A 22,907-nucleotide genomic window follows, 5' to 3' on the forward strand; every position below is an offset into this window, starting at 1 on the left:
GATGTCATAGAACTTCAGCTTCAGTATATCAAATGCAAACCCCTGTTCTCCCCCACTGCCTCCTAATCCCCACTGGCCTTCCTCTGGCATTCCCTCCTCAGTTATGAGCACCACCGTCTCACTAGCCAGCCAGTCAAGCCCCAAACTCCATCTAGCTGACTTCTGCCTCTTCCTCACCACCCTCTTCCAGTAACTCATCCAGCACTGCTGTGTCTCCTTCCTTCCTATCCCTCCAGTCCCTCCCCTTCTCTCCATCATGGCTATCACTGCATGGTTCAGGCTCTCTGGCTCCCCCCAAACCACCCCCACATTGCTGCCGAGGTGAACTGACTACTCTTGGCAGCCACTGGATTAAAATCTTTCATCACCTTCTGCAGGATAAAACCCATATCCTTTAGCATGTAACAAGGTCTTAATGATTCTGCCAGAGCTTGCTTGGGGGTAGCCCGCACTTGTGGGCCACTCCAGTCACTTCACAGGTGCTCAGTAAATCTCAGTTGAATCAGTCATCATCATCATCATCATCAATTTTTCAGTCTGGTTCCTGTCTCCTTTTCCAGCATCCTCCATTCATAGCCTTCACTCTAGCCATGTTTCACTTGTGGTTTTCCTGGGCAAGATAAGCTATTCCTCCCTGTCTTTACAGAGTTTAAATGACTCACTTGTTGAAGTACCCACCGTTGTCATGTGGGACCCTGAGCAAAGTACTTAATCTCACTAAGCTTCACGTTCCTCATCTGTAAAACAGCAAATATGGACCTCACAAAATTGTAGTGAGGCTAAAATGAAATAACATATGCAAAAGCAGTTTATAAATCACAAACTTACTATAAAATGTTATTTTGTAATTCTGCAAGCTTGTCTTAAATGGCATCACCTCCAAGGAGCCTTTTTGCCATCGTAAGCAGAAACCGTCTCTCTCTTCTTGGAAGCCCCACCATGCACAGCCTATGGGCCCTCATCACACTCCTTGAGTTATTTGAGTTCAAGTCCCGTGTTTACAACCAGACCGCAAACTCTATGAAGTCAGCATCCATTCCTCTCTGTGGTTCTCCCTCCGCCCCACCCGGGTCTCAAGGGTCTAGAGTCTTTCAAAGAGAACACATTCTGAGATTTGAGGAGGCAGAGACAAAAAGTTCCATGGCGAAGTGCCAGGGAGGCTTCTGTTTGGGGTGTCCCTTGGGATCACAGATCCCTCACCTGGTGATGAGTCAACCCAGCACCACCCCATTGCAGGGCTGGAATGACAGTAATGGGTCCACCTGCTGCCTGTCCTCATGCCTGCACCCCAGTCAGACATTGCAAGTCAATCACGGCTCTGTCCTGCTGAGCCTGGAGTGTTTCAGTGCCTTTTCCATCACAGCACCAGGCAGCCACTACTAGCTGATCAATTTCAGCACAAGAGATAAACATCATTACCCTCCGCTAAGCTCAGAGATAACCCAACTAGCTGACCGTAATGACTTCAGTCATTACGGAGCAAGATAAAAGGCTAAAAGAGGGAGGGATCACTTCAGATCTGCTGAGTGAGTAGATTGGACTTAAAGGGCCAGTCAAACCCTGGCTGCTGGCTCATGGCGGGCTCTTGCCGAGGACAAATGTCCAGCCTATATTTATGCAAAGAGATTTTGTTCCAAACTTAAGGTCAAAGATACCTGAAGACATCCCCCTCAGGAACCCCTCTCATGGAGAAGAGTGCCTGAGGGTCTTGGTTTCCCATTGCATCCCCCACCTAAATTTCCCTGGTGCCCAGCCACTTGTGTCTTTAGGGTTCTCTTTCTCTCCCTAAAAGGGAGCCAACACAGTGTCAGCCTCCTCTCCCCAACAAAGGGCTTATGTGTAATTAAAAGGGATTATGCTTTGAAGGGGAAAAGTAGCCTTTAATCACCAGGAGAAGGACACAGCGACCGGAGCTGGAGGCACTCTTAGCAGCGTTTATGTCCTTTGCCGTCTGGGGGGCCTCAGCTCTGACCAATCTGGTCTTTGTGTGGGCATTAGCATGGGCTTCGTGAGACAGATACAACTTTTACTCTGGAAGAACTGGACCCTGCGGAAAAGGCAAAAGGTAATAGTTACTGTCTGTGGTTTAAAACTGAGGTGTGGAGCAAATAAACAGGTTGGAAGTGTGGGATAGGGTGGTGGAGCAGGGTAGGGGGTTGTGAGAAGTCAGTGGGCTTGTCGCCGATTAGCACTGAAGCAGTGTTTAGCTGGATGGCCGCTCTGTGGTCCCCTCTGACTGTGCCCTTCCCAGGAAAATGTGTTTCTCTGTCCTCAGCCACATGAAAATCTTTTGCCCACCATGCCTGTCAATCCATTGCCTGCCCGCCCCTCCCCCACCCCCTGTTTTACACCTGCCCGTCCAGTCTACCTCACTCTAGGGCATCCACACTGAGCAGTGGGAAGAACCTTAAGCCCTGAAGAGCAGGCCAAAGGCAAGCAAGAACCCCCTTGAATAGCTTCCCAGCTTAGTGAGGCCTTATTTCATTGATTCTCTGAGGCACATTGTTTTTTCACATGTTAGCATTTCTGAAATTGGGATGCAGCTCACGATCAAGTCACAGTTTAACTGGATACATTATTTTTCTTTCTTAGTGGTGCAGAAAAATAACAGTGCATCTTACAATTGACTGCGTCCTAGATTCTGTGAGATGCAATACATTATTAACCATCACGCACATTTCCTGAACTCTTTCAATAAGCAGACACCAGGCTGGGTTAGACTAGAGCCCTAAAAGCGCGACACAGATTCCACCCTGGACTGGCTTCTGTGCTGCCTGGGAAAACCCAAAGTATGTTTTGAGACCAAGAGCAACATAAAGTAGCATAGGCGGAATATTCCATGAGAAGTGCGGGCAAAAGGTGCCAGAGATCAGAGAACACCTAGACTGTACATGTAAATGACAACTGGCTTTGTGCATTTTTTCTGGGAAAGGATAAGGAGTGACTGTAGAACTGTAAAGAAAGAATGCACTTTGCTACAGCCTTGCAGAGTCGTGCAAATGCCAATGACTAAAGGAGCTGAAAGAGGAAGGAGGGGAGAAGGGGTGGGGGCTGGGTAGGGATGAGATTAGGACCATGGGAGCTGCAAGCCGCTGGGGAGAGCAGGAGGAAAGGGAGGGAGATCTGCTTTAGGCGAGAAGAGAACAGTATTTGTTCCAAATCTCGGTTCAGAATAAGTTCATGTAGGTGATGGGGCCAACTGGACAGGTGAAGGCCTATGAGTGTCTCAGTGAGGGTCTCCTTAGAGTTTAATATGAAAAGGTGTTAGCTAAGTACAGAGCTGGTACCTGAGAGAGTAAAAGAAAACTTAAAGGTATCATGGAGGTAGCAACTGCAGGACACAACTCCCACCCCTAGGGCTGAGAGAACCAAGAGAAGAGACAGGAATTATTAAGACTTGGAACATAGATGAGAGGTCTGTGGAACTGACATTAGGACTTGGGAGGAAGGCGTGCATTGAGGCTGCTGCTGGATCTCTGAGCCTGACTTCGGGTCTGGACCCCTGAGGAGAAAGCCCTGGCAGGTTGGTGCATGTGGAGCCGAGGGACAATAGCTTAACAACCAGCCTAAAAGAGAGCAGCATGGGACACACTTCAACCATGCGCATGGATGGCTCCAAAACCTGTGTGTGGCTGGCCCAGGACGTAGGGAGGCTGCAGGGGGAAGAGGCGAGTTAGACCTGGCTTGCCTGGGAAGCACCATTGTCCTCAGGTCACTTTCCTCTGTCGAGGCTGGTGCTGAAGTTATCTGTTGTCCCCAGGGGCCAAGTATTAAGAGTAATCAGAAACTCAGTCCTTTCTTCTAGGAGCTTCCCTTCTTGCATGAAAATCCTGATAAAACTGGAAAAAAAACCTCATGATTAAATTTATTCATGTATTCATTCTTTCCTTCTATCAGAAAATAATCTCCAGGCACTGTGCTAGGTTCGTGGGTATACAACGGCAACAAGACCTCCCAGCCCCTGCCTATGTGAGGCATCTGTGGATTGTGGAGGAAAATCCAATATGCCATTGTTCTCTCTTTCCCATAAGAAATTACAACTCTCAGTTCATTTTATTCTCACTGTGCTCTTTGTGACCCTCAAAGGGGGTCACATGATAACTGAGGACTGTAGCTGCTCGCCTAAAATGAACCCATTCCTGTGACGCTCGTGGTGCTGTGACAGAGAATAACCGTTTTCAGAATGCTCTGGTGCCCTCCTTCTCCATCTGGCCTTTCCCTGGCGTGGGTGGGAGACTCCTGCTCAGGGACTCTGCCTTCCCCACAGTGTGCTCCCAGGGAGACGGAGCCGCTCAGGCTGAGGGCCTTGGCCAGGGCATCTCCCAGGGCATCTCCCAGGGCTGGGCCTGGTCTGGGCTGGTGTTCACTGGATGCCATCCTGATGGCCTGGAAATTGAGATTTCTGTCTGGCGCGCCTCCCGATGGCTCCCCACCTGCTACCACATTCCAGGAGCTTCCAGGATGTCTGGGTAAGACAGAGGCACCCCCAACAGATTCAGTAGCTCTGAGAGGGATCTGTGGCTCCTTCCTAAGCTTTCGGTTCTTCTGGAAACTTCTGCCTCTAGAAGAGGGTCCCTCTAAGAAAAGTACAACCACCCAGCCCATAATTCAGCTCCCAGGTTTTCCCTCAAACCTCTATGCCTCCTGTAAGCAGAGCAAGAGTAAAAACAGATACCAAATTTCCTCATTCCTCAGCTCCCAATCCCTAAGGGCATAAGATGAAAATCTTCAGATCTCTGCTTTCCTCCCTCTTTTTTTCTTCCTCTGTTAACGTATGTCAAGTGTTACTAAGTGTCTGGCACTGTACTAAGTGCATCACCTCCCTGAACTCTCCCAACAGTTCCACGAGAGAAGCCTCTCTGTGATCCCCCCGGTACTGATGAGGTCACTGAGGCTCCAGAGAAGGATTAGTAACTGGTGGGGTTGGACCTGGGATTCACACCCATGCTGCGTGACCCGGGACAGGCAGGCACGGCCATTACACCACACTGACCCCCGTGGATCGAGATCTATCCAATAGTCTGGTCACTGATATCACTAAGATAGCGTGGCCATATAACTTATCATCCAATCAGGGCAGTTTTGCAAGTGAAAGAGAGCACTATTAATAATTGCACTGGGACAATAAATGTAAACCAACACTGGACCTGGCAAACTGGGATGTGTGTTTGCCCTATACCAAGGTGAGCTAGACACAGCCACTGCCTTCATGGAGTTCAGAGCCAGGCAGGAGCGGCTCCCACGTATAATTACTGTGCAGCACAACGTGGGGACCGTGGAGTAGAAGGAAACACGGGTGGGAGGTGAGGAGGAGGTCTGGGAGCTCAGAGGAGGCACCGGGGCTGGAGAGGGTGAGAGAAGACTTCCCAAAGAGTTCATCCTGATAACGTGCATTCCCAATGACGAGAGCTCTCTCCACGGCACAAGACAAATATACATCTGCCCGTGTCGGCTGTGGACCTGGCGCTGTGTCAGGGAGGGTTTATGAAGAACACTAGGTGGGTCTCTTGGTGTCATCCCTTCATCCCAGCTTCTGGGTTAGGACGGATATCTGGAGGAGGCCTGAGGACTCATGAAAGTGGGGCGCTAATCATTTTTTGGACACCACACCCCGGAGCACCTGGGACAGCTGTGGCCTTTGTCCTGGGCCCAGCATCAAGCCGAGAATGTGGCAAGTACAGAGAGGCTGGGCACCAACTCCAGTGTACCCAGGCTCTGGGTCATGTTTGTCCAGGCTAAGAATTCTGTCCTGGTTCTCGGTGCAGAAGGAAGAATCATGGGGCTCATTTTAGGCCTTGGCTGCCTTCTGTTAAATTGAAAACAGAGCAGGAAGGAAGAAAATTTAACAGGCTCAGTTCTAAAACAACAAGCATAACTGTGCCCTTGCCAGAAACCCCTCCTCCCCGTGTCAGTTGAATGGTAAAGAGAGGAGGGGAGGTGAGAGGGAGAGAGAGAGAGAGAGGAAGAGAGACAGAGAAAGGAAAGAAAGGAAAGAAGAAGAAAGAAAAAGAAGAAAGGAAGGAAGGAAGGAAGGAAGGAAGAAAGAAAGAAAGAAAGAAAGGAAGGAAGGAAGGAAGGAAGGAAGGAAGGAAGGAAGGAAGGAGAAAGAAAGAAAAAGAAAGAAAGGAAGGAAGGAAGGAAGGAGAAAGAAAGAAAGAAAGAGAAAGAAAAGAAAGAAAGGCGGAAGGGAGGGAGGGAAGGGGAAAAGAAAAGAAAAGAAAGAAAGAAGGAAATACCAGTTTGGGAAAAAAGAATTTTCCACCAGCCCTTCTGAGCCTTGGCTGGGCTTAATTAAAGTTACAGACATGTGTAAAGGGCAGGGTAGGGGAGTCTGAGCTGCTGAGAAAACATGTTTTTAATTATACTGTGGAATTTCTCCCTGGGGTATGCCTGTGCGCAGTTAAGCGTCAAGGACAGGGATGCCGCTCTGGGGCGGGGGTGCTGAGCATGATTTTGGAAGCCGGCAGAAGAGGCTGTTGTGAAAACCAGACCTGTCAGGCTAGGAAAAGAATGGCTGGTGGTCTTTGACCAGGGAGTGACGTGTGAAATGCAGCACCCGCCCCCACCCCCCGCCAAAAACAAACAAACACACTCTCACAGAGTTAGAACAACAGTGACCTCTCAACAAATATTTTTCAAAGATTACCAACCAACCATTACCTAGAGCGGCGGTTCTCAACCTTGGCTGCACGTTGGAACTACCTGAGAAGTGTTAAAAAGAAGAACCCTGATGTCCCATGCCCCAAGATTCTGATGTAGTTGATCTGGCGCATGACCTGAGACTCCGGCATGTTTTCAGCCTGCAGCCACATGAGAAGTGCTGACCTAATCAACAGGGGTGATTATTTGAGGGGCGGAGACTATAGGCAAAAAACGACAGCCTAATTCAAGGATGAGAAGAGGTCACAGGTGAGGTAGGAACAGTCCTAGGGCCAGACAAAGAAGGAAGGGAGAAAGGAGGTGCTGATCCCTCCCCTACTCCTGAGAGGAGGCCTTTAAGTCACCGTGCCATGTGGAGACCAGATTCTTCAAAAATACAAGAATGAGTGAGTGAGGGAGTGGGTGGATGCCAGGAGAGTGTGTAACAAGCCTTGCAAGGAAGGATGACAATGCACTAGCTTGGTTTGGAAATTTTACCCCTGGAAGAGGCAGGCCAAGCTGGCTGGTCCCCTCCCTGGTACACAGCCCTCCCTCTTTATATATGGAGCAGGGGACAGTGTGTGGCTGATTTCTTAGGAAGCACCATGGTTCCAAGCCGGCAACTGGGGAGTTCTGAATCCAAAAAGGAGGGAGATGAACGTAAGTGGAGGGCAGGCCTACAAGGTTGTAGATAATCTTAATTCTATCTCCTTACTCTTCTGCCTTTGCAACATCCCTGTGATCTTGCGACAACCCTGTAAGGCAGTAACAAATGGCTCATGTTTATTGAGTGTTACCTCATGCCATATTGTGCTTTCGTGTTTAACACAGTTGTCTCATTTCACCCTCACGACTGCTCTGGGAGGTAGGTCCTGGTATCACATCCATTTCACAGATGAGACCGTGTGGCACAGAAGAGTTGTGTGGGTTGCCCAAGGTCACATAGCTAAGATAGAACAGGCTGGATAGGAACCCCAGTATAACTTGACCTCAGAGTAACCTTCTCTTAACCCTGAATGTACACTGTAGGAAAAATGAGCAGTCCCATTTCAGAGAGGAGAAAACTGAGACTCAGAGGTTAAGCAAGCCCCAAAGTGGTTGTTAACCCAGATCTTCCCACTAACTCCCAAATCAGCATCAGTGTTTAACATACCAGACCTCTCCCAGATAGATGTTGCCGCATGGAAGACAGCCGATCTACGTGGTAGAAAGCCAGTATTGCAAGCAGTTGTCTAAAGGAGTCAAATGTGTTGGATTTGAACTGGATGTCTCATTTCTTTGGTAAAGACAATGGGAACAACTTCCAGGTTTCATCAATTGCTCCTATCACGCAAAGTTGCTATCTTGCTGAACTTGTTCCCCAACATTACCCACTGATGGAATGATCCAGAATGGAAGACAAGACACCAATGTACATGACCCTGGGGGAGGCTGTTTCTTAAATCTACAGACTGTTGGTGACCTGAGCCCCATGTCACCAAAGGCTTTCCTGGAGAAGCCTCCTAGACCAGTCTTGACAAAGGCTCACTCATTCCGTGGATATTTATTGGGCACCTATTATGAGTTCTGCCCCATGTGGGGTGCTGGAATCACAGTAGTGACAACGACAGATGAGGTTCCTGTCCTCAGGAAGCTTACTACCCTTGAGGGCTTCACTTACTTGGAGGAGTGATGACGCTGAAGTACAGTGTGCGTTAAGAAGCGGAAGTCCAGGGCCAGGAGCGGTGGCTCACGCCTGTAATCCCAGCACTTTGGGAGGCCGAGGCGGGTGGATCACTAGGTCAGGAGATCAAGACCATCCTGGCTAACACGGTGAAACCCCGTCTGTACTAAAAATACAAAAAAATTAGCCGGGCATGGTGATGGGCGCCTGTAGTCCCAGCTACTCAGGAGGCTGAGGCAGGAGAATGGCATGAACCCTGGAGGCGGAGCTTGCAGTGAGCCAAGATCGTGCCACTGCACTCCAGCCTGGACGACAGAGCGAGACTCTGTCTCAAAAAGAAAAAAAAGTGCCTCATGGAGAGTCTATTCTTTTCTTCCCATATTGTGTGCGTGTGTGCATGCTTCCTCCAACACATCCTCCCTATACATATTTTGAGTAAAACATCTTGTAAAAAGTTACAGCTACATAATCACCACCTGCCCCTAAATAGTTTTTGCTTTTTCTTTCTTCAATGCATGATCATTTTCCCCCATCAATTTATTTTTTAGTTTCTTATAATCTGGTTGCCAGTAGGCTGTTTTTTAAAAAGCAGGACATGATTTGTTCTTACTAGCAGGAAAGGAGCATTTATTGAGCCTCTGCTATGATGTCTTTTATTTTGCTGAGAGCCTATTTACATTTCTTTGAGAGGAAAACAACAAAGGGTTACATGAAAGACCATGTGAATAGCCCCTAGCTGATCTATTAAACTTGCTATTCCCCGGCCAGCTGCTTCAGATCTCCTTCAGATCTTATGTGTTTCCTTCCTAAGGTCCCTGGAGTAAGGGTTGCATAGAACTATTCTACTCTCCAATTCACGTGTCCCTCTCCCTCTTCCTCTCCATAATTCCACATCTCCAACCCCCACCCCTATGTGCAATGCCACAGGGTGTGGACTGCCACAGCCACTGGATCTGCTTTCGGAGTCAAGAGTCTTTAAGCTCCAAATGGAACCGAAATTTAAATGCCAACTTTCAACCATATGTTAACATCAGCAGCCTGTTCCAATGTAAAAACCCATGGCAGTGTGCCCTGCTTTGTTTCTTTAAGCAATAGAAACTTGAAGGAAACATGTTGGTAGGCTAGATTTTTGTTGGCTTTGCTATGGATCACAGTCATTTATTCGCTCATTCATTCATTCATTCATTAAATGACCGCATTTGCAAGGGCAAGGTAATGGGGAAGGCCAGAAAGGACACTGGCCCCAGAAACAGGAGGCTGGATTTTGGTTCTGATGCTGCCACTGCTGATGTGACACTGCACAGGTCACCTGCCTCCTCTGAGCCTCTTTCCTTATCCGCAGAGTGAGTGGTTACAGAGAAATCTTTACTACCTGTTAGATCAGCATTACCTGGGAGCTTGTTAGAAATGCAAGCTCTGCTGGTGCCATACTGAATCCAAATCTGCATTCATGTGCATAGTGACAGTTAAAATGCACTGAAGCAGAGGATCTTGATGATCCTTTATGAAAGTCTCATGCTAATGCAGTTTTCTAAAATAGAGGCAGAGTGGAACCCAGATGGACACAAAATCTGGTTGATATAATAAAACTAGGTAGATGGTGTATGGTGGGGAGGGGGTAAAGGAAGGAAACTGTTTAAGTAAAGATACCACAACCAAAGTCCTACTGCACACATGGGATCTAGGGAGGGGTGTGTCTGCTCTGGGTACGTTTTCTATAATCTCTTAGCACCACTGAACTTTCTCTCTTTTTGTTTTGTTTTTCCAGATTCGCTTTGTGGTGGAACTCGTGTGGCCTTTATCTTTATTTCTGGTCTTGATCTGGTTAAGGAATGCCAACCCACTCTACAGCCAACACGAATGTAAGCATAGCAGGGTAGCTTGGGCAAGCCCTGAAGAGACATTGGTCTGGGCCTTTTGTCTAGAAAGATCTTGGGGTGGGGGTGTGGGGATCAGATCTGCTTATCATCATTTCATGTCTATGATGCATGTAACAGATTTATCAATGTTACACAAATTATAATTTTTAAAAAGTCTTTAGAGACAGGGTCTCATTCTGTTGCCAAGGCTGGAGTACAGTGTTAGGACCATGGCACACTGCAGCTTCTATCTCTTGTGCTCAAGTGATCCTCCTACCTGGGCTTCCAAAGTGCTGGGATTATAGGCATGAGCCACTGCTCCCAGCTAATTTTTTTGTTTTTTGTGGAGACAGAGTCACTACATTGCCCAGGCTGGTCTGGAACTCCTGGCCTCAAGTGATCCTCCCACCTCAGCGTTCTAAAGTGCTGGGATTACAGGCATGAGCTGGGATTACAGCATTCTAAAGCGCTGGGATTACCTTGTCCAGCCCAAATTTTCATGTTTTAATCCTACACATTCTAAGCAAATACTTGTGTGTAGTTACTAAGGGACTGTGCACTTATTTTTGTTTGCTTCGTTGTTGCTAGTTTTTATTTTTTGTACCTAAACTCTCTCATTTTAAAGAGAACAGATTTGTAGATGAGTTCTCTAAAATATTTCAGAAATCAATATAGAGAATATGTTATACATGGTGCCAGAGAAAAACGAGGACAAGAGATGCTGTACAATTGTACTGAGGAAAAATTTTATTTCTTGGACCCCTGAGGTGTCTGCAGACCTGAAAGGAACCTAGTGAGAGCCTCTGTTACACTCTGTCCCTGTGGGAAAGCCTTCACCTGGTTTCTGGCCCTCTATGCAGTGAATGTGGAAGCCTCAAGCATTATGCAAAGCTTCCCAGTCCTCTATTCTTGATCTTCACTCTCTCGTTCATGAGTTTCAGGCCCCAGTTCTGAATCAGCCTCCTGTCCATCAGACTCTTCTTTACCTCTCCCCGAGGAGCCCATATCCTGCAGCCCTACTGCATGCTTGGGGTAGGTGCTCATTTCACCGTGGCTGAAGGAATAGACGAGCCTCTGCTCAAGCAGCAGCAGCAACTGCATGGAGGCTTCTTGAACTAACACTCCTATGCCCCTCTCGGCACAAAATGATGTGTGCCCCCTTGCTTCCCCTTCATATTTCCACCCATGCCTATTACAACATCCGTCTGTCTCCCCACTACACTGGGAGCTTGAGAGAAGAGGCCATGTCTCTAGCACCCAGCACAGGGACTGGCACACATGAGATGCTCCTGCTTCTTCAATTCTGAGAATGAAGGAGGACATCAGAGGGGCCCGGGCCCCTTCCCAAAAAGGCCAACTCCTAGGTCTGCATCCTGCTTGGTCTCCATGACTAATCCTGTCTTGTCCTCATTTTCTGTTTTAAAGGCCATTTTCCCAACAAGGCGATGCCCTCAGCAGGAATGCTGCCGTGGCTCCAGGGGATCTTCTGCAATGTGAACAATCCCTGTTTTCAAAGCCCCACCCCAGGAGAATCTCCTGGAATTGTGTCAAACTATAACAACTCCATGTAAGTGTTGAGATCCCTACTATGCGGGGGAGGAAGTTGCACACCCCTTCACGTGCTGAAATGCACACGTGTGTGCACGGAGCATGGAGCACTGAGTGTTCTTGTGGCTTGCTGAGCCCCTAACCTCTTAGGAGCAGAGCAGTTTTCCTCTCTGGAACATTCTGTTAACTGTCAGGGCACTTGGGGAGAAATCTCCAAGCCAAGGCCACATGCACAAAATTTCTTGGTCCTTATATCCCCAGAATGTGACCTGGAGTCTGGTGGCAGCCCCCTGCAGAGATGTGTCCACCGCCTTCTGGTCATTGACCTGCTTGGGTGGAGTGAATTATTGTAGGAGAAAAACTCAGTTCCCTTACCCTGATCAACCTGGACAGATCTCTCTTCCTTTAAAAGCTTTTTTGGACATCTAAGGGCTAGGAAAAATGTCAGGGAGCATTGAGAAGGTAAATGAAGTCAGATTTACAAAGTGAAGTTTACTTCTTGGGAGAAAAATACAATTTCCAAATCCTCTGTTGTGATTGCCATCGGCCCCCTGGAGTGGTGAGATCTTGGAATATGGCTCCGGTGCAGTGGCTCTTCACTGTGGGCCTGCAGGCCATTCTGAAAAGCTGATGAAAACCAATGACCCCTCTCCCAAGAAAAATGGCCACATACCAAACATTACACTGTACATTTGATTTCAGGAAATTGTAGTTGTCAGGTTAGTAGCCTCAGGTCTAGGGTCAAAATTCAAGTCGAATCCCACAGGAAGAGGGTCTGCCTTTGGAATTCCCTTTCAGAGCACTGGGAGAACATCATGGGAACACATCCTAGAGACAGAGGCCTAGGGTGTGGACAGGGCCATCCCTCAACCGCTGTGCTGACCTTAAGCAGCACCTTGTGCAGCCCATACCTGAAGGCCACCAGCAAGGGCCTACTGGGGAGCAGGCTTTACCCTACCTGTATAAACACCAGGCTAGGTGAAAACTGAGATACCTGGTTACTTTAGTTTTTTCCTTGGAGGAGCTCAGTATGATTCTTCCAGGAGAAGCCTGCCTTTAGACTACAAAGAAAAAAAAGTTTGATAGATCAACCTAATGATTGGAGGTGGCCTTCCCAACTGTGAACAAACTATGGCTGCATGTGCCCTACAATGGCAGAGTTGAGTAGTTGTGACAGAGACTGTATGATCTGTAAGCCTGTAATTTTTATGTTTGCTGACCCCCGGATTACAGGATGATAGAAGAGGAAACATCTGTCTTCCTAGCACAGTCAAGGAAGTGGCATTTAGCAGGACTCATATTGCTGCAAGCAGTGCCTTGCAGTTTTAGTTTACAACTGCACTTTCAGCTTAAGAAACACCTGCCCACCCAGAGAGATCGTGTGGGGTCACATGGTGGGATCAGGGAGGCCTGGAGACAGCTCAGTGGAGGCTGCATGGAGCTTTGGTGGGAACGGCCCTGACAATGTCTATAGATGTTACTGGGGAAAACTGAGGGGTGGGAGTTGGAGAAGGGGGCTCCAGACTCTAGCAGTACTTGGCATTTGAACCCGGAAAGTTGGGTTTCATGTTTCGCATGCACATTATGAGTGAAATATTGGCTTATTCAAGGTTCTTTTGCTTGCAAGGCACGGAAACCTATTCAAGCAATCTTAAACCCCAGAAGGAAATGTGTGATTTGGATACTAGACATTCTCACAGAGCCAAGGGCAGCAAGGCAGGGTTCAGGAGGGGCAGGCCAAGACCTGGAGAGCTGTCAGGAGCTGCTTCCTCAACTCTCTTCCATCTGGGCCTGCAAGGCCTGGCCTCTGTGTCTATTCCATTCACCCCTCTCCATGGACCAGTCTCCTGTGCTCCTCAATGCCTGGGCTGCCACCGTTCATGCAATTCACAGCACCTTGGCCTGGGCAATCAGAAGCTCATCTCTGAACACCATCCAAATTCCTGGGAACAAATCGGGTTGACCCAGCTTTATTCTCCCTGTCCCATCAGCCTTGGCAGAGGCGTGCACATGCGTGCGTGCCTGTGTGTGGGTGCAGGGAGGTCCTTGTAGATGAAGCATGGCTGTCAGAGCCTACTTCATCCTGTGTGAATGGGTGTGAATGGGTGGAAGGACAGGTCTTAGAGAATTGGGTAAAAACTGGATAAAATCTCCAGTGATATCCACCAATGTCACCCTGTTTAAGGCTTATCTGGGCAAGAGACACACAGACCATGGGACTGAGAGGTGACCAGGCCCTGCCAAAACTGGGAGACTGAACAGATCGCTCACCATCCCTGTCAGTTAGCCTATATGTACAAGGAAGTAAAATTGTCTCTTTCTCCTGCCTTGGCAGTATTATAAGGATACTCAATGTAGTAGCTAGGTCGGACACATAGTATCTTTAAAAATAGCATGAGATGGCCGAGCGCAGTGGCTCATGCCTGTAATCCCAGCACTTTGGGAGGCTGAGGCGGGTGGATCACGAGGTCAGGAGATCGAGACCATCCTGGCTAACACGATGAAGCCCCGTCTCTACTAAAAATACAAAAAATTAGCCAGGCGTGGTGGCGGGTGCCCGTAGTCCCAGCTACTTGGGAGGCTGAGGCAGGAGAATAGTGTGAACCCGGAGGGCAGAGCTTGCAGTGAGCCGAGATCGCGCCACTGCACTCCAGCCAGGGTGACAGAGCGAGATAAAAAAAAAAAAAATAGCATATTATTACGGTTATAAAAATAACAGCTATTTCCTTATTAATGAGGCTTTGTCCTTACAGCTTGGCAAGGGTATATCGAGATTTTCAAGAACTACTCATGAAAGCACCAGAGAGCCAGCACCTTGGCCATATTTGGACAGAGCTACGCATCTTGTCCCAATTCATGGACACCCTCCGGACTCACCCGGAGAGCATTGCAGGTAAGCAGGACTGCAGTGCTCTTAAGCATCACCTGCCTCACCTATGGAGAGACTGAAGATATAGAAAAGAACAGGGAGATTTGGTGAAAAATATACCAGCGGAGGCAGGAAGGGATGGGGTCTGGAGGCGGCTTGAGCATCACCTTGATGAAGATGCCTCTTCCTCCACAGAAGCCTGGAAGGTAGGAAGTTGGGAAGGAAGGCAGGAAAGGTCTCATCCACGTTAAGTCTAGAGACAGAAAGAATGCTAAGAGAGATGGCACTATGGGAAGTTTGAGGCTAGGTCAAGGGCTAGAAGCAGGGGAGAGGAGTTTACAGAGTTTGGTAAAGATATGGAGCAACTCCCACAGAGTTCTAGAGTTAGAGCTAACCAGGAACATGAAGCAGCAAGGCCAACTATCATTAAGGAGCCAGGGAGGTCAGAGATCATGTGTTACCATGACATAAATATGCATAATTGTACTATTTCTCCCAGTAATATTTAGCACCCAAGCCCTGAGGCAGAGCAAGTGGAGAGTGGGTGATGCAGGGCTGGGGGTGTGTAGGGAGGCACCACAGAAGGTCAACAGGCAGGGGGCTGAAGGCAGGGACTGGACTACATGCATCAAGTCCAGGCTGCACGAGGAAGGATGAGAAGGTAGATGAGTACTGAAATGGACTAGGAGAAATGAAGAGGCAAGGGAATAGAAGTCTCAGTGGGTGCCATGACCCTGTTTAAGTGATTGAGAAAATGAACAAGATGAAAGGGTTAATGCCTGTGGTCAGAAAGTGAAATATGTGAATTCAGGATTTCGAAGGCAGGGTGGATGATGACTGGCCCCCAGATGTGGCCATGGTGTAGTGGAGCAAAGGTGCAGGTGCGTGGTGAGGGGAAGGAGGAAATGGGAGGTGAGGATGTTGGCCCCACATGGACACCATGGTTGTGCAGGAAGATGGCAGGAGCTGGGCACCAGGGTGGGAGCCACCTGGAGTCAGGAAGAGTGAAGATGAAGGATGAAGGGGCTCCCTCTCCTGTGTCTCTCCTCCCCAGGAGAAAAACAAGAAACAATCCGAGAGTAACAATACCAATGTGCCTTTACAAAGTGTGAGTGGGTGTTGTGTGCTGTCATGTGTGTAGTAGGCTTCTCTGTGGATAGCTAGAGGTACTGGACATGGCCACTGGATCCCACTCGCAAGAGCAAATGAGTGGTTGTGAGGAAGTAAAGCCCCCCGAAATCCAGGGGTTACTGCAGCTTTGTGTGTGGAGCGTGCCCTCTGAGAAAAGGCTGCCCTGGGGGAGATTGCCCGGGGAAAGGGGCTCAGAGGCCGCAAAGGCAGCCGTTAGGGGCTTCTGGGAGATGTATGCTCCTAGGATTAAGGGGTTGACTCTAAGGATGACCTTAGAAGTTGACAGGGATGAGGAAGGGGTCACCAAGGGGTCTACCAAGGGAATGGGAGAGGCTGTATTGATAGAACAGCTTCTGCTGCAGGTTCCAAACAAGAAATGTGGGAGAATGGTTGAAATCAGCCCCGGAGGCATCTTCCCATGCATGCGTGCGCTCCTTCAACATTCAGCCGACTTTTGGTGCCTCCTGTGAGCCAGGCACTGGGCTAGTCTCTGGGGGTGGAGAGATGAGTCAGGCAAATGCCAGCCCTCAGAGGGCTCACAGGGCAGAAGGTGAGAGATGAGTGAGCAGAAAGTGACCACAACGCGTGTGGGGCCCGGTGGAGGGAAGTAGGGGATTCAGGAGCACAGGAGAGTCAACAGGGGAAACTTCTCCAAGGAGAATCTGATCCTCCTCCCATCCGGCCACCTTCTGAAGCCCTCTCTCCCCATCCAAGTGAGAAAGGACAGGCGTATGACCAGATTGGTGTATCAAGATGCTCAATTACGTTCTCATTGTTTAAAACTAGTAAAGCATAGATTTTATGTAGTAACTTCTACAAACTGCATTACAAACACTCCATTCTTTGCTGCCCTGGGTAGAAAAGTTTATTTTAGTGAGCCCAAGTTTGAAGAACCTTATATGGTATGAGTACAATTACCATTTTAATGGTAAGAAACCCCCCTTCCCCTATGCACCAACCAGAAGGTGTTTTTTTTTCCTAATTTAAACAAACAGATGCAGACGTGGGCTGTCCGGCTCCTGGCGGGCTGACATACCTCATGCATCCAGTGGGTTTGATGATGAGGCAGACATTTCACTTAAGTGTCTGCTTATCAGATTGAGTCCTGCTGGGAGGAAGTGTGAAGGAAGTAATTTCAAACCACAGTTTCTCTGTGGCTTTTGCAATGTGGATATGAGAACCAAAATCACTATTTCTTAACCCCAGAGCAGGATTGATTTTGACTTGGTATGAGGCGGTTCCTTCTGCAGGCTTCGGGCTGTGAGAAGTCCCTAACAGAGCAAATCTAGGGACAAGGGCTCAGGAAAGGCTGACCATGGCCCCCTGGGAATGGGGGCTCTGCAAGATCCCTGGCCTTAGAGGCTGTGAGAGGGAACAGGGGTCCATCCCCAAGTAAGGGACACGGTCTTTGAGGAAATCCCAGGCCAGGGCCTGAAGGGCACTGTCAGGAACACAGGCTGTTTCATTCTGTTGAGATTCACCGGGGCGCTGCTCACTGTGAGCATGGACTCCTCAGGCCAATGTTGCGGAAGAGTCCACCTTTGAAAGCGAGCGGGTGGGGGTGGCGGGGCTGGTGCTGGTGCGTGCTTCTGCACAGCCACCTGGGAAGGTATGCCGCTGACCCAGGCAGAGGTTTTCTTTCATGGCAAACCTGTAGTACTGCATTCTCAGCAGGGAGGATTAATGGTAAAAGACCAGGCATGGAGCCCCCTTCCCTCTCCCTCAAAGCAAGCTCTGTGGTCTCTCAATCATCTTTAAAACACCTTCTTCCCGGGAGCCTCCTACATTCTCCTGGCTTCCCTCCCACCCCCACCCTCAGCTCCTGGGGCCTCAGCGGCCCCACCCCCAAGCCCCTAATCTTCCCAGGGAAGAGAACAAGAAGAACCACATTTTAAACAAAATTTATTTTTCTTTCCTCAGGCTCCCAGTTTACATTTCTCCCTCAGGAGTCTAGGGAAGCTTCTGTCTGGTATCGGCCTCCTCTTCACCTGGGCCCCCGCCCTCCTCAGATGTACCAGGAGCCAGCACACTCCCCCTTCCCCCCAGAGCCACAGCAGCCCTGTCTCCTGGGTGGTCTGGTGTGCCAAGCCTGGGCAACATCACTCCTAGCTTTTCTTGTTTTGCCCCTTCTCCCCAGCAAGATATTTGTACGTAAGGTCAGGTGAGTGAGTTAAAGAATAACGAAGAGATAAACAGTCAGATGGAGTCCTGACTGTCAGGTCAAGACAACAGTTATTTACTGAATGCCTCATGTCATTCAACAGACATTTATTGAGACTCTGATTGGATGTCAGTCTTTAATGCTGGCTGTCAGAGACAGGTGACTTCAAGGGCTTGCATCTGTGCACCCAGCATTGCTAGGTACAATGAAGAGTATAATAAAAGCAGGAGCCATAGCCCCCAACTCTCAAGAGATCTCCCGTGTGTGTGTCTGCATGTGTATGCATGTGTGTGCATGTGTGCATGCGTGTGTGTGTGCGTGTGTTGGGGATGTTGTTGGTGGAGTGAGAGTGTACAAGCCTGTGTATGAAGGGGTAATTGGGAAAAGAACAATGGAGCTGGTATCCAGGGACAGGAGGAAAACAGGAGGGCTGGGTTTGGAAGACAGCCGGATTTATGTTTTTGAAGAGGGAAGACTAGAAATAAGGGAGCAGCCCCTCTCAGAGCCCTCGTCCTCCCTTTGGGCCCTGTGTCCGGCTTTCCCCAAAGTCCTCGGATCTTTCCTATGCAAAGGGGAGTGACAGTGGGCACAACTCTCAGGGCACCCATTACTGTGAGAGAAGCCACTGTGCCACTGTGTGGTCGAACTTCAGGACCGGCTTCCCCTGCCCTAGCTGCGTGGGCAGGCCTGTGGGGTTGGCGCAAGACCCTTCCAGAGGAAACCAGCTGCAACATAAATCCAGATATGGTGCTGTTCAGGGAAAGGCACAACCTGGGGATGAGAAGGGTGGCTGTCCAGCACACGCGGGCAGGCCTCTTAGCCACTTGGGGACGGGAGAATTTGGAGAGGGAGAGGATGGGATGCTGTGGAATTGGGACCAGGAAAGAATGGAGATATGTGATGGTTAAAGCTAGTTAGAGAAGAACTGGGAGATAAACAGTCACCCATGCCCCTGAAGAACTCAGGGTGAAGAGATTGGCATTTTCACACACCCCAGTGCTTTCCCTTTATGTTGAAGTCCCTTCATAGACATCCAGGCCCATAAGGCTCTTCTCTGGCCAGAGCCTCATGAACTATAGCACTAGCAGGGTTGAGGCTGAGCATTGGCCCTGGAAGCCAGCCGAGGAGGAGGGTGCTTGTGTGAATCTCCCGGGAGGGGTAAGAATGATATTAATTCGATCATAACAAGCATTTATTGAGTGCTGTTTTGAGGCCTGGGAGCTAAGCACTTCACATTCCTTACCCCGCGTCAACAATCCTATGAGGTAGATGTGGAAAGTGCAGACACGGGGACAGGCTCAATCACTTGCCCCAAGGTCACCTTAACTGTTAGGTGTTCTTTATGCCTCCTTATAAAGAAATCCTGCTTCCTACAGGTGTCGAGAGGAGCTGGAGGGAGCGTGACTAGGGCTCATCAGGCAAGCCCAGGCATGTGCCTGGCTCTCTTCTTTCTACCTGGAGCTTTTCCTGCCCTTAATGGCCCCAACTCATTTCTCTTAGTCCGTGTCAGTGCCCTGAGCATCTCAGCCCAAGCTGAGATGATAGAAACACCCAGAGGGGTCCTCTACCCTGTGACAGCTGCAGTGTGGGAAGAGCACGTGTCTCCTCCGATCCTAGACCGGAGTTTCTCAGCCTCAGCATTACTGACACTTGGGGCTAGATAATCCTTTGTGTGGGGGAGGGAGGAGTGTCTTGGGCCTTGCAGGATGTTTAGCAGCATCCCTGGCCTCTACCCACCAGCGCCTCCCCAGTTGTGACACCGAGAAATGTCTTTAGATCTTGCCAAATATTTCCAGGAGGATGAAATTCCCCTGTTTCAGCTCCCCAGCCCCACCTCAATGAGAAGCACTGTCCTAGACCAACCCCACAAAGTATCTGACACCCCCATCCAGCCCTGGCTAACTTTTTCCACCTTCTTACTAAATTGGGCCCAGCTGCTTCAGCAGTCAATGTTGTGACTGTGTTGGGGGCAGCCCACTGGCAAGAGCCTCACCTCTAGGGGCTCCCAGAGACCCCAAGAACAGACCCTTCCTCTGAGAGTTGAGTTAGAAGTGTTTCCAATCAACTCTGGCTGTTTTCCTTTTTTTGACCCATTTCCCCTTCAACACCCCGTTCTTTCTCTTATTCATGTGTAGGAAGAGGAATACGAATAAGGGATATCTTGAAAGATGAAGAAACACTGACACTATTTCTCATTAAAAACATCGGCCTGTCTGACTCAGTGGTCTACCTTCTGATCAACTCTCAAGTCCGTCCAGAGCAGGTAGGTGGATGTCACTGGCCAGTGGTCCCTGGAGGGGAGGAGGAAGCACCCAGCCTGAGAAAGGCAAGAAATATGTTGGCTTTTTTCTTCTTTCTTCCTTGTGTTCACATTCAGAATCCATCACTTAATGCCTTGTATTTAGAAAAAAACCGGGGGATCACTTGAGATTGTGATCATTTTCAACACAGGATTCGAAGCTGCACACATCCTGGCGACCTTAAAACATCTCAGGTTTTTATAACTGGAAGGAACCTTAGAGATCATGGGGCACAACCTCCTCTTTATAAATAAGGAAACAGAAATCTATTCATTTATTACTCAAATATTTAGGGACAGTTGTAGGTACTAGAACACAGTGTGAACCAGACAGGCAAAACCCCAGGCCGGGGAGCCTCCATTCCAGTGGGGCCACAGGCGATGCTCAGGTAAGCAGAGACTCCACTGTGTGACTTCTGGCTGTGATGGGTGCTGCAAGGAAAATCCGGTAGAGTCGGGGGTTAGAGAAGGACGGAGGGGCAGGTTTAAGGGGGATGCTCAGGAAGGCCTTCTGAGGAGGTGGTATTTGAGCAGAGTTGTCTGTCAGCCACACAGTAAGTGAGAGGGGAGCTCCGGGCTGGGAAGCTGCCAGCACAGTGCTGGCAAGTGCTGGGGTGGCATCCCAAGGCTACAGAACCTGAGACGCTGCAGAAGAGCCCACCTCTGCTTTCCTGGACCACTTCCTTCTCAGCACCAGGCAAACTCCTTCTTCTATCCCCTGGCACCTTTCTGACCTGTGTATACGCCCCCAATTTATCTAACCCCTTTAAATAATCTCCTCTATTTATGCAGAGCATTCTTACCAATAACTCATGACTTGCACATCCCTTAGCTCCCTTACTCCTCACAACAATCCTGAGATGGGTCAAACAGAGAAGGAGGCTTGCGCGTCTGGTGATGGGGTGATTTGTGCAGTTACAGGGCTAGAAATTGTCAGAGCCAGATGGAATCCAGGTCCTCTCAATCCTAATCCAGTGTTTCTTACTTCAGTCCAGTGGCTCTCAAAGCCCAGAAACCAGCAGCATCAGCGATGCCTGGGAGCTTGTTAGGAATGCAAATTATCAGGCCCCACTCCAGGCGAACTGGGTCCAAAGCCCTGGGATAAGGCCTAGCAATCTGTGCTTCACAAGCCCTCCAGGTGATTCTGCAGGCTCAGGTGTGAGAGCTGCAGCTGTCCTCTGGGCCTTCTGGGCTCCCCGCCCAGCTTCTTCAGTGTGATGAACACAGCGAGAATGCAAGATCTGCAGCAGCTGATATCCCAGACACCCTCCCAACTCCCTCCTGGCTGGGTCTGATCCTCCTCCAGACTCCAGGAGAGAATGAGACATAAACAGAACTTCAGAGCCTGTGTCAACCCTGAGATCAAGGTCTGCACAGGGTGCTGTCTGAGTCCAGAGGAGTGAGGGACCCCACCCCACCTGGTCAGCACCGGCTCCTGGAAGCAGGTTCTCACACTGGTTCCCTGCACAATGAAGGAGCTCATACTTGCTTTTCTGGCTTCTCAGACCCTGAGGTTTTCATCGAAACTAGACAAGGGGAGCCCAGGGTCAGCCTGGAGGCAGGGTGAGCTTGGCGTCTGCAGTGCCCAGGCCCTGGGTGGTTCGGCTCCGTCCAGGCCCTGTTCAGCTTCCTCTCCCACCCCCACAGAGGGGGTGCTGTCGGCACCGATTGCTCATTTTCCCCTTTGCTTTCTCTTCAGCTCGTAAAACTCAAGTCCTGACAATGCCTGTGATGACTTCCAGTTGGTAATAAAAGGGAGATGAAGATAAGGACAGGAATTTCGGGGAAATTTCTTTCCAGTTCCTTACTAACGTGACATTTGGATCTCTAGTGCTGTGCTTCTGGCATCGGTGCCGAGGCCTTTCATGTGGGAGAACGGAGGCCGGGGTCACCAGGTTGTGCCTTTATTTCGTGTTGCTGGCTCTGATGAGCTGATGCTCCGCTGATTAGCAAACGCTGAGCCATCTGCATTTCGCAGAGGAATGTTCCAGCCGACCCGGCCCTCCCTGCCCACTTGCCAGGATGCTTTGCCTCGTGGGCTCACCTGTCTTCTAGCTCCTGCTCTGTATTTCCACCTCCATCCAGTTCTGGGACTCCTTATCAGCACTGTTCCCAGAACTGTCCATCACGACGGCAACGTTCTCTCTTGGTGCTGTCCAACATGGGAGCTCGCCTCTGTGTTGTCGCTCATGCTCATTGAACATGGATTTGTGTCCTTTACCATCAGGACTGGATACCCCTCCTGGTCCTTTCTGCCTGGGGTCTGAGCACAGCTCAGAAGGAACCTCACCATCCCCTCTCTCCATCTAGGGAATTAGAAGATGACGGGGCACAGTTCTCTGGCTCACCCCCAGCCCAGTAAACTCCTGGACATGCTTCAAGGCCCAGCTCAGATGTTGCCTCCTCAGTGAAATAATTTATAAACCCACCCTTCTTTGTCCTGCCTTCTTCCTCTTCCCTACTCACTGGAGAGTTAACAGGTGATGGTTAAGCTCTGGGTTCAAATCTCACAAGGCCACACACTTAGCTATGTGACTTCAGGCAAGTTAATTAACCACTCTGGGCCTCTCATTTCCTCATTTGTAAAATGGAAATAGTAAAAGTGCCTACCACCATGGCAGTTGAAGTTAAAAGAAATAATATATGTGAACACTTGGAAGGGTGCCTGACACATAGTAAACACTCAGTAAATACTAGCTGCTTTTAGTAGCTATTCTTAACGCGTCCTCTTCAGTGCT

General features: G+C 49.3%; 1 protein-coding gene across 1 annotated transcript in view; it reads left to right on the forward strand.

The window, feature by feature from the left end:
• The first annotated feature begins 1,999 nt into the window (after positions 1 to 1,999).
• Positions 2,000 to 22,907, forward strand: part of ABCA4 (ATP binding cassette subfamily A member 4) — a 127,042-nt gene continuing 106,134 nt past the window's right edge. Inside the window, exons 1-5 of the mRNA XM_024250602.3 lie at positions 2,000 to 2,065; positions 10,071 to 10,164; positions 11,587 to 11,728; positions 14,463 to 14,602; positions 20,006 to 20,133. Of these exons, the coding sequence (XP_024106370.2) occupies positions 2,000 to 2,065; positions 10,071 to 10,164; positions 11,587 to 11,728; positions 14,463 to 14,602; positions 20,006 to 20,133 (570 nt within the window). The remainder of the gene's footprint in view (positions 2,066 to 10,070; positions 10,165 to 11,586; positions 11,729 to 14,462; positions 14,603 to 20,005; positions 20,134 to 22,907) is intronic.

Source organism: Pongo abelii, chromosome 1 (genome assembly GCF_028885655.2).
Source record: "Pongo abelii isolate AG06213 chromosome 1, NHGRI_mPonAbe1-v2.0_pri, whole genome shotgun sequence".
In the NCBI taxonomy this organism is placed as follows: Eukaryota; Metazoa; Chordata; class Mammalia; order Primates; family Hominidae; genus Pongo; species Pongo abelii.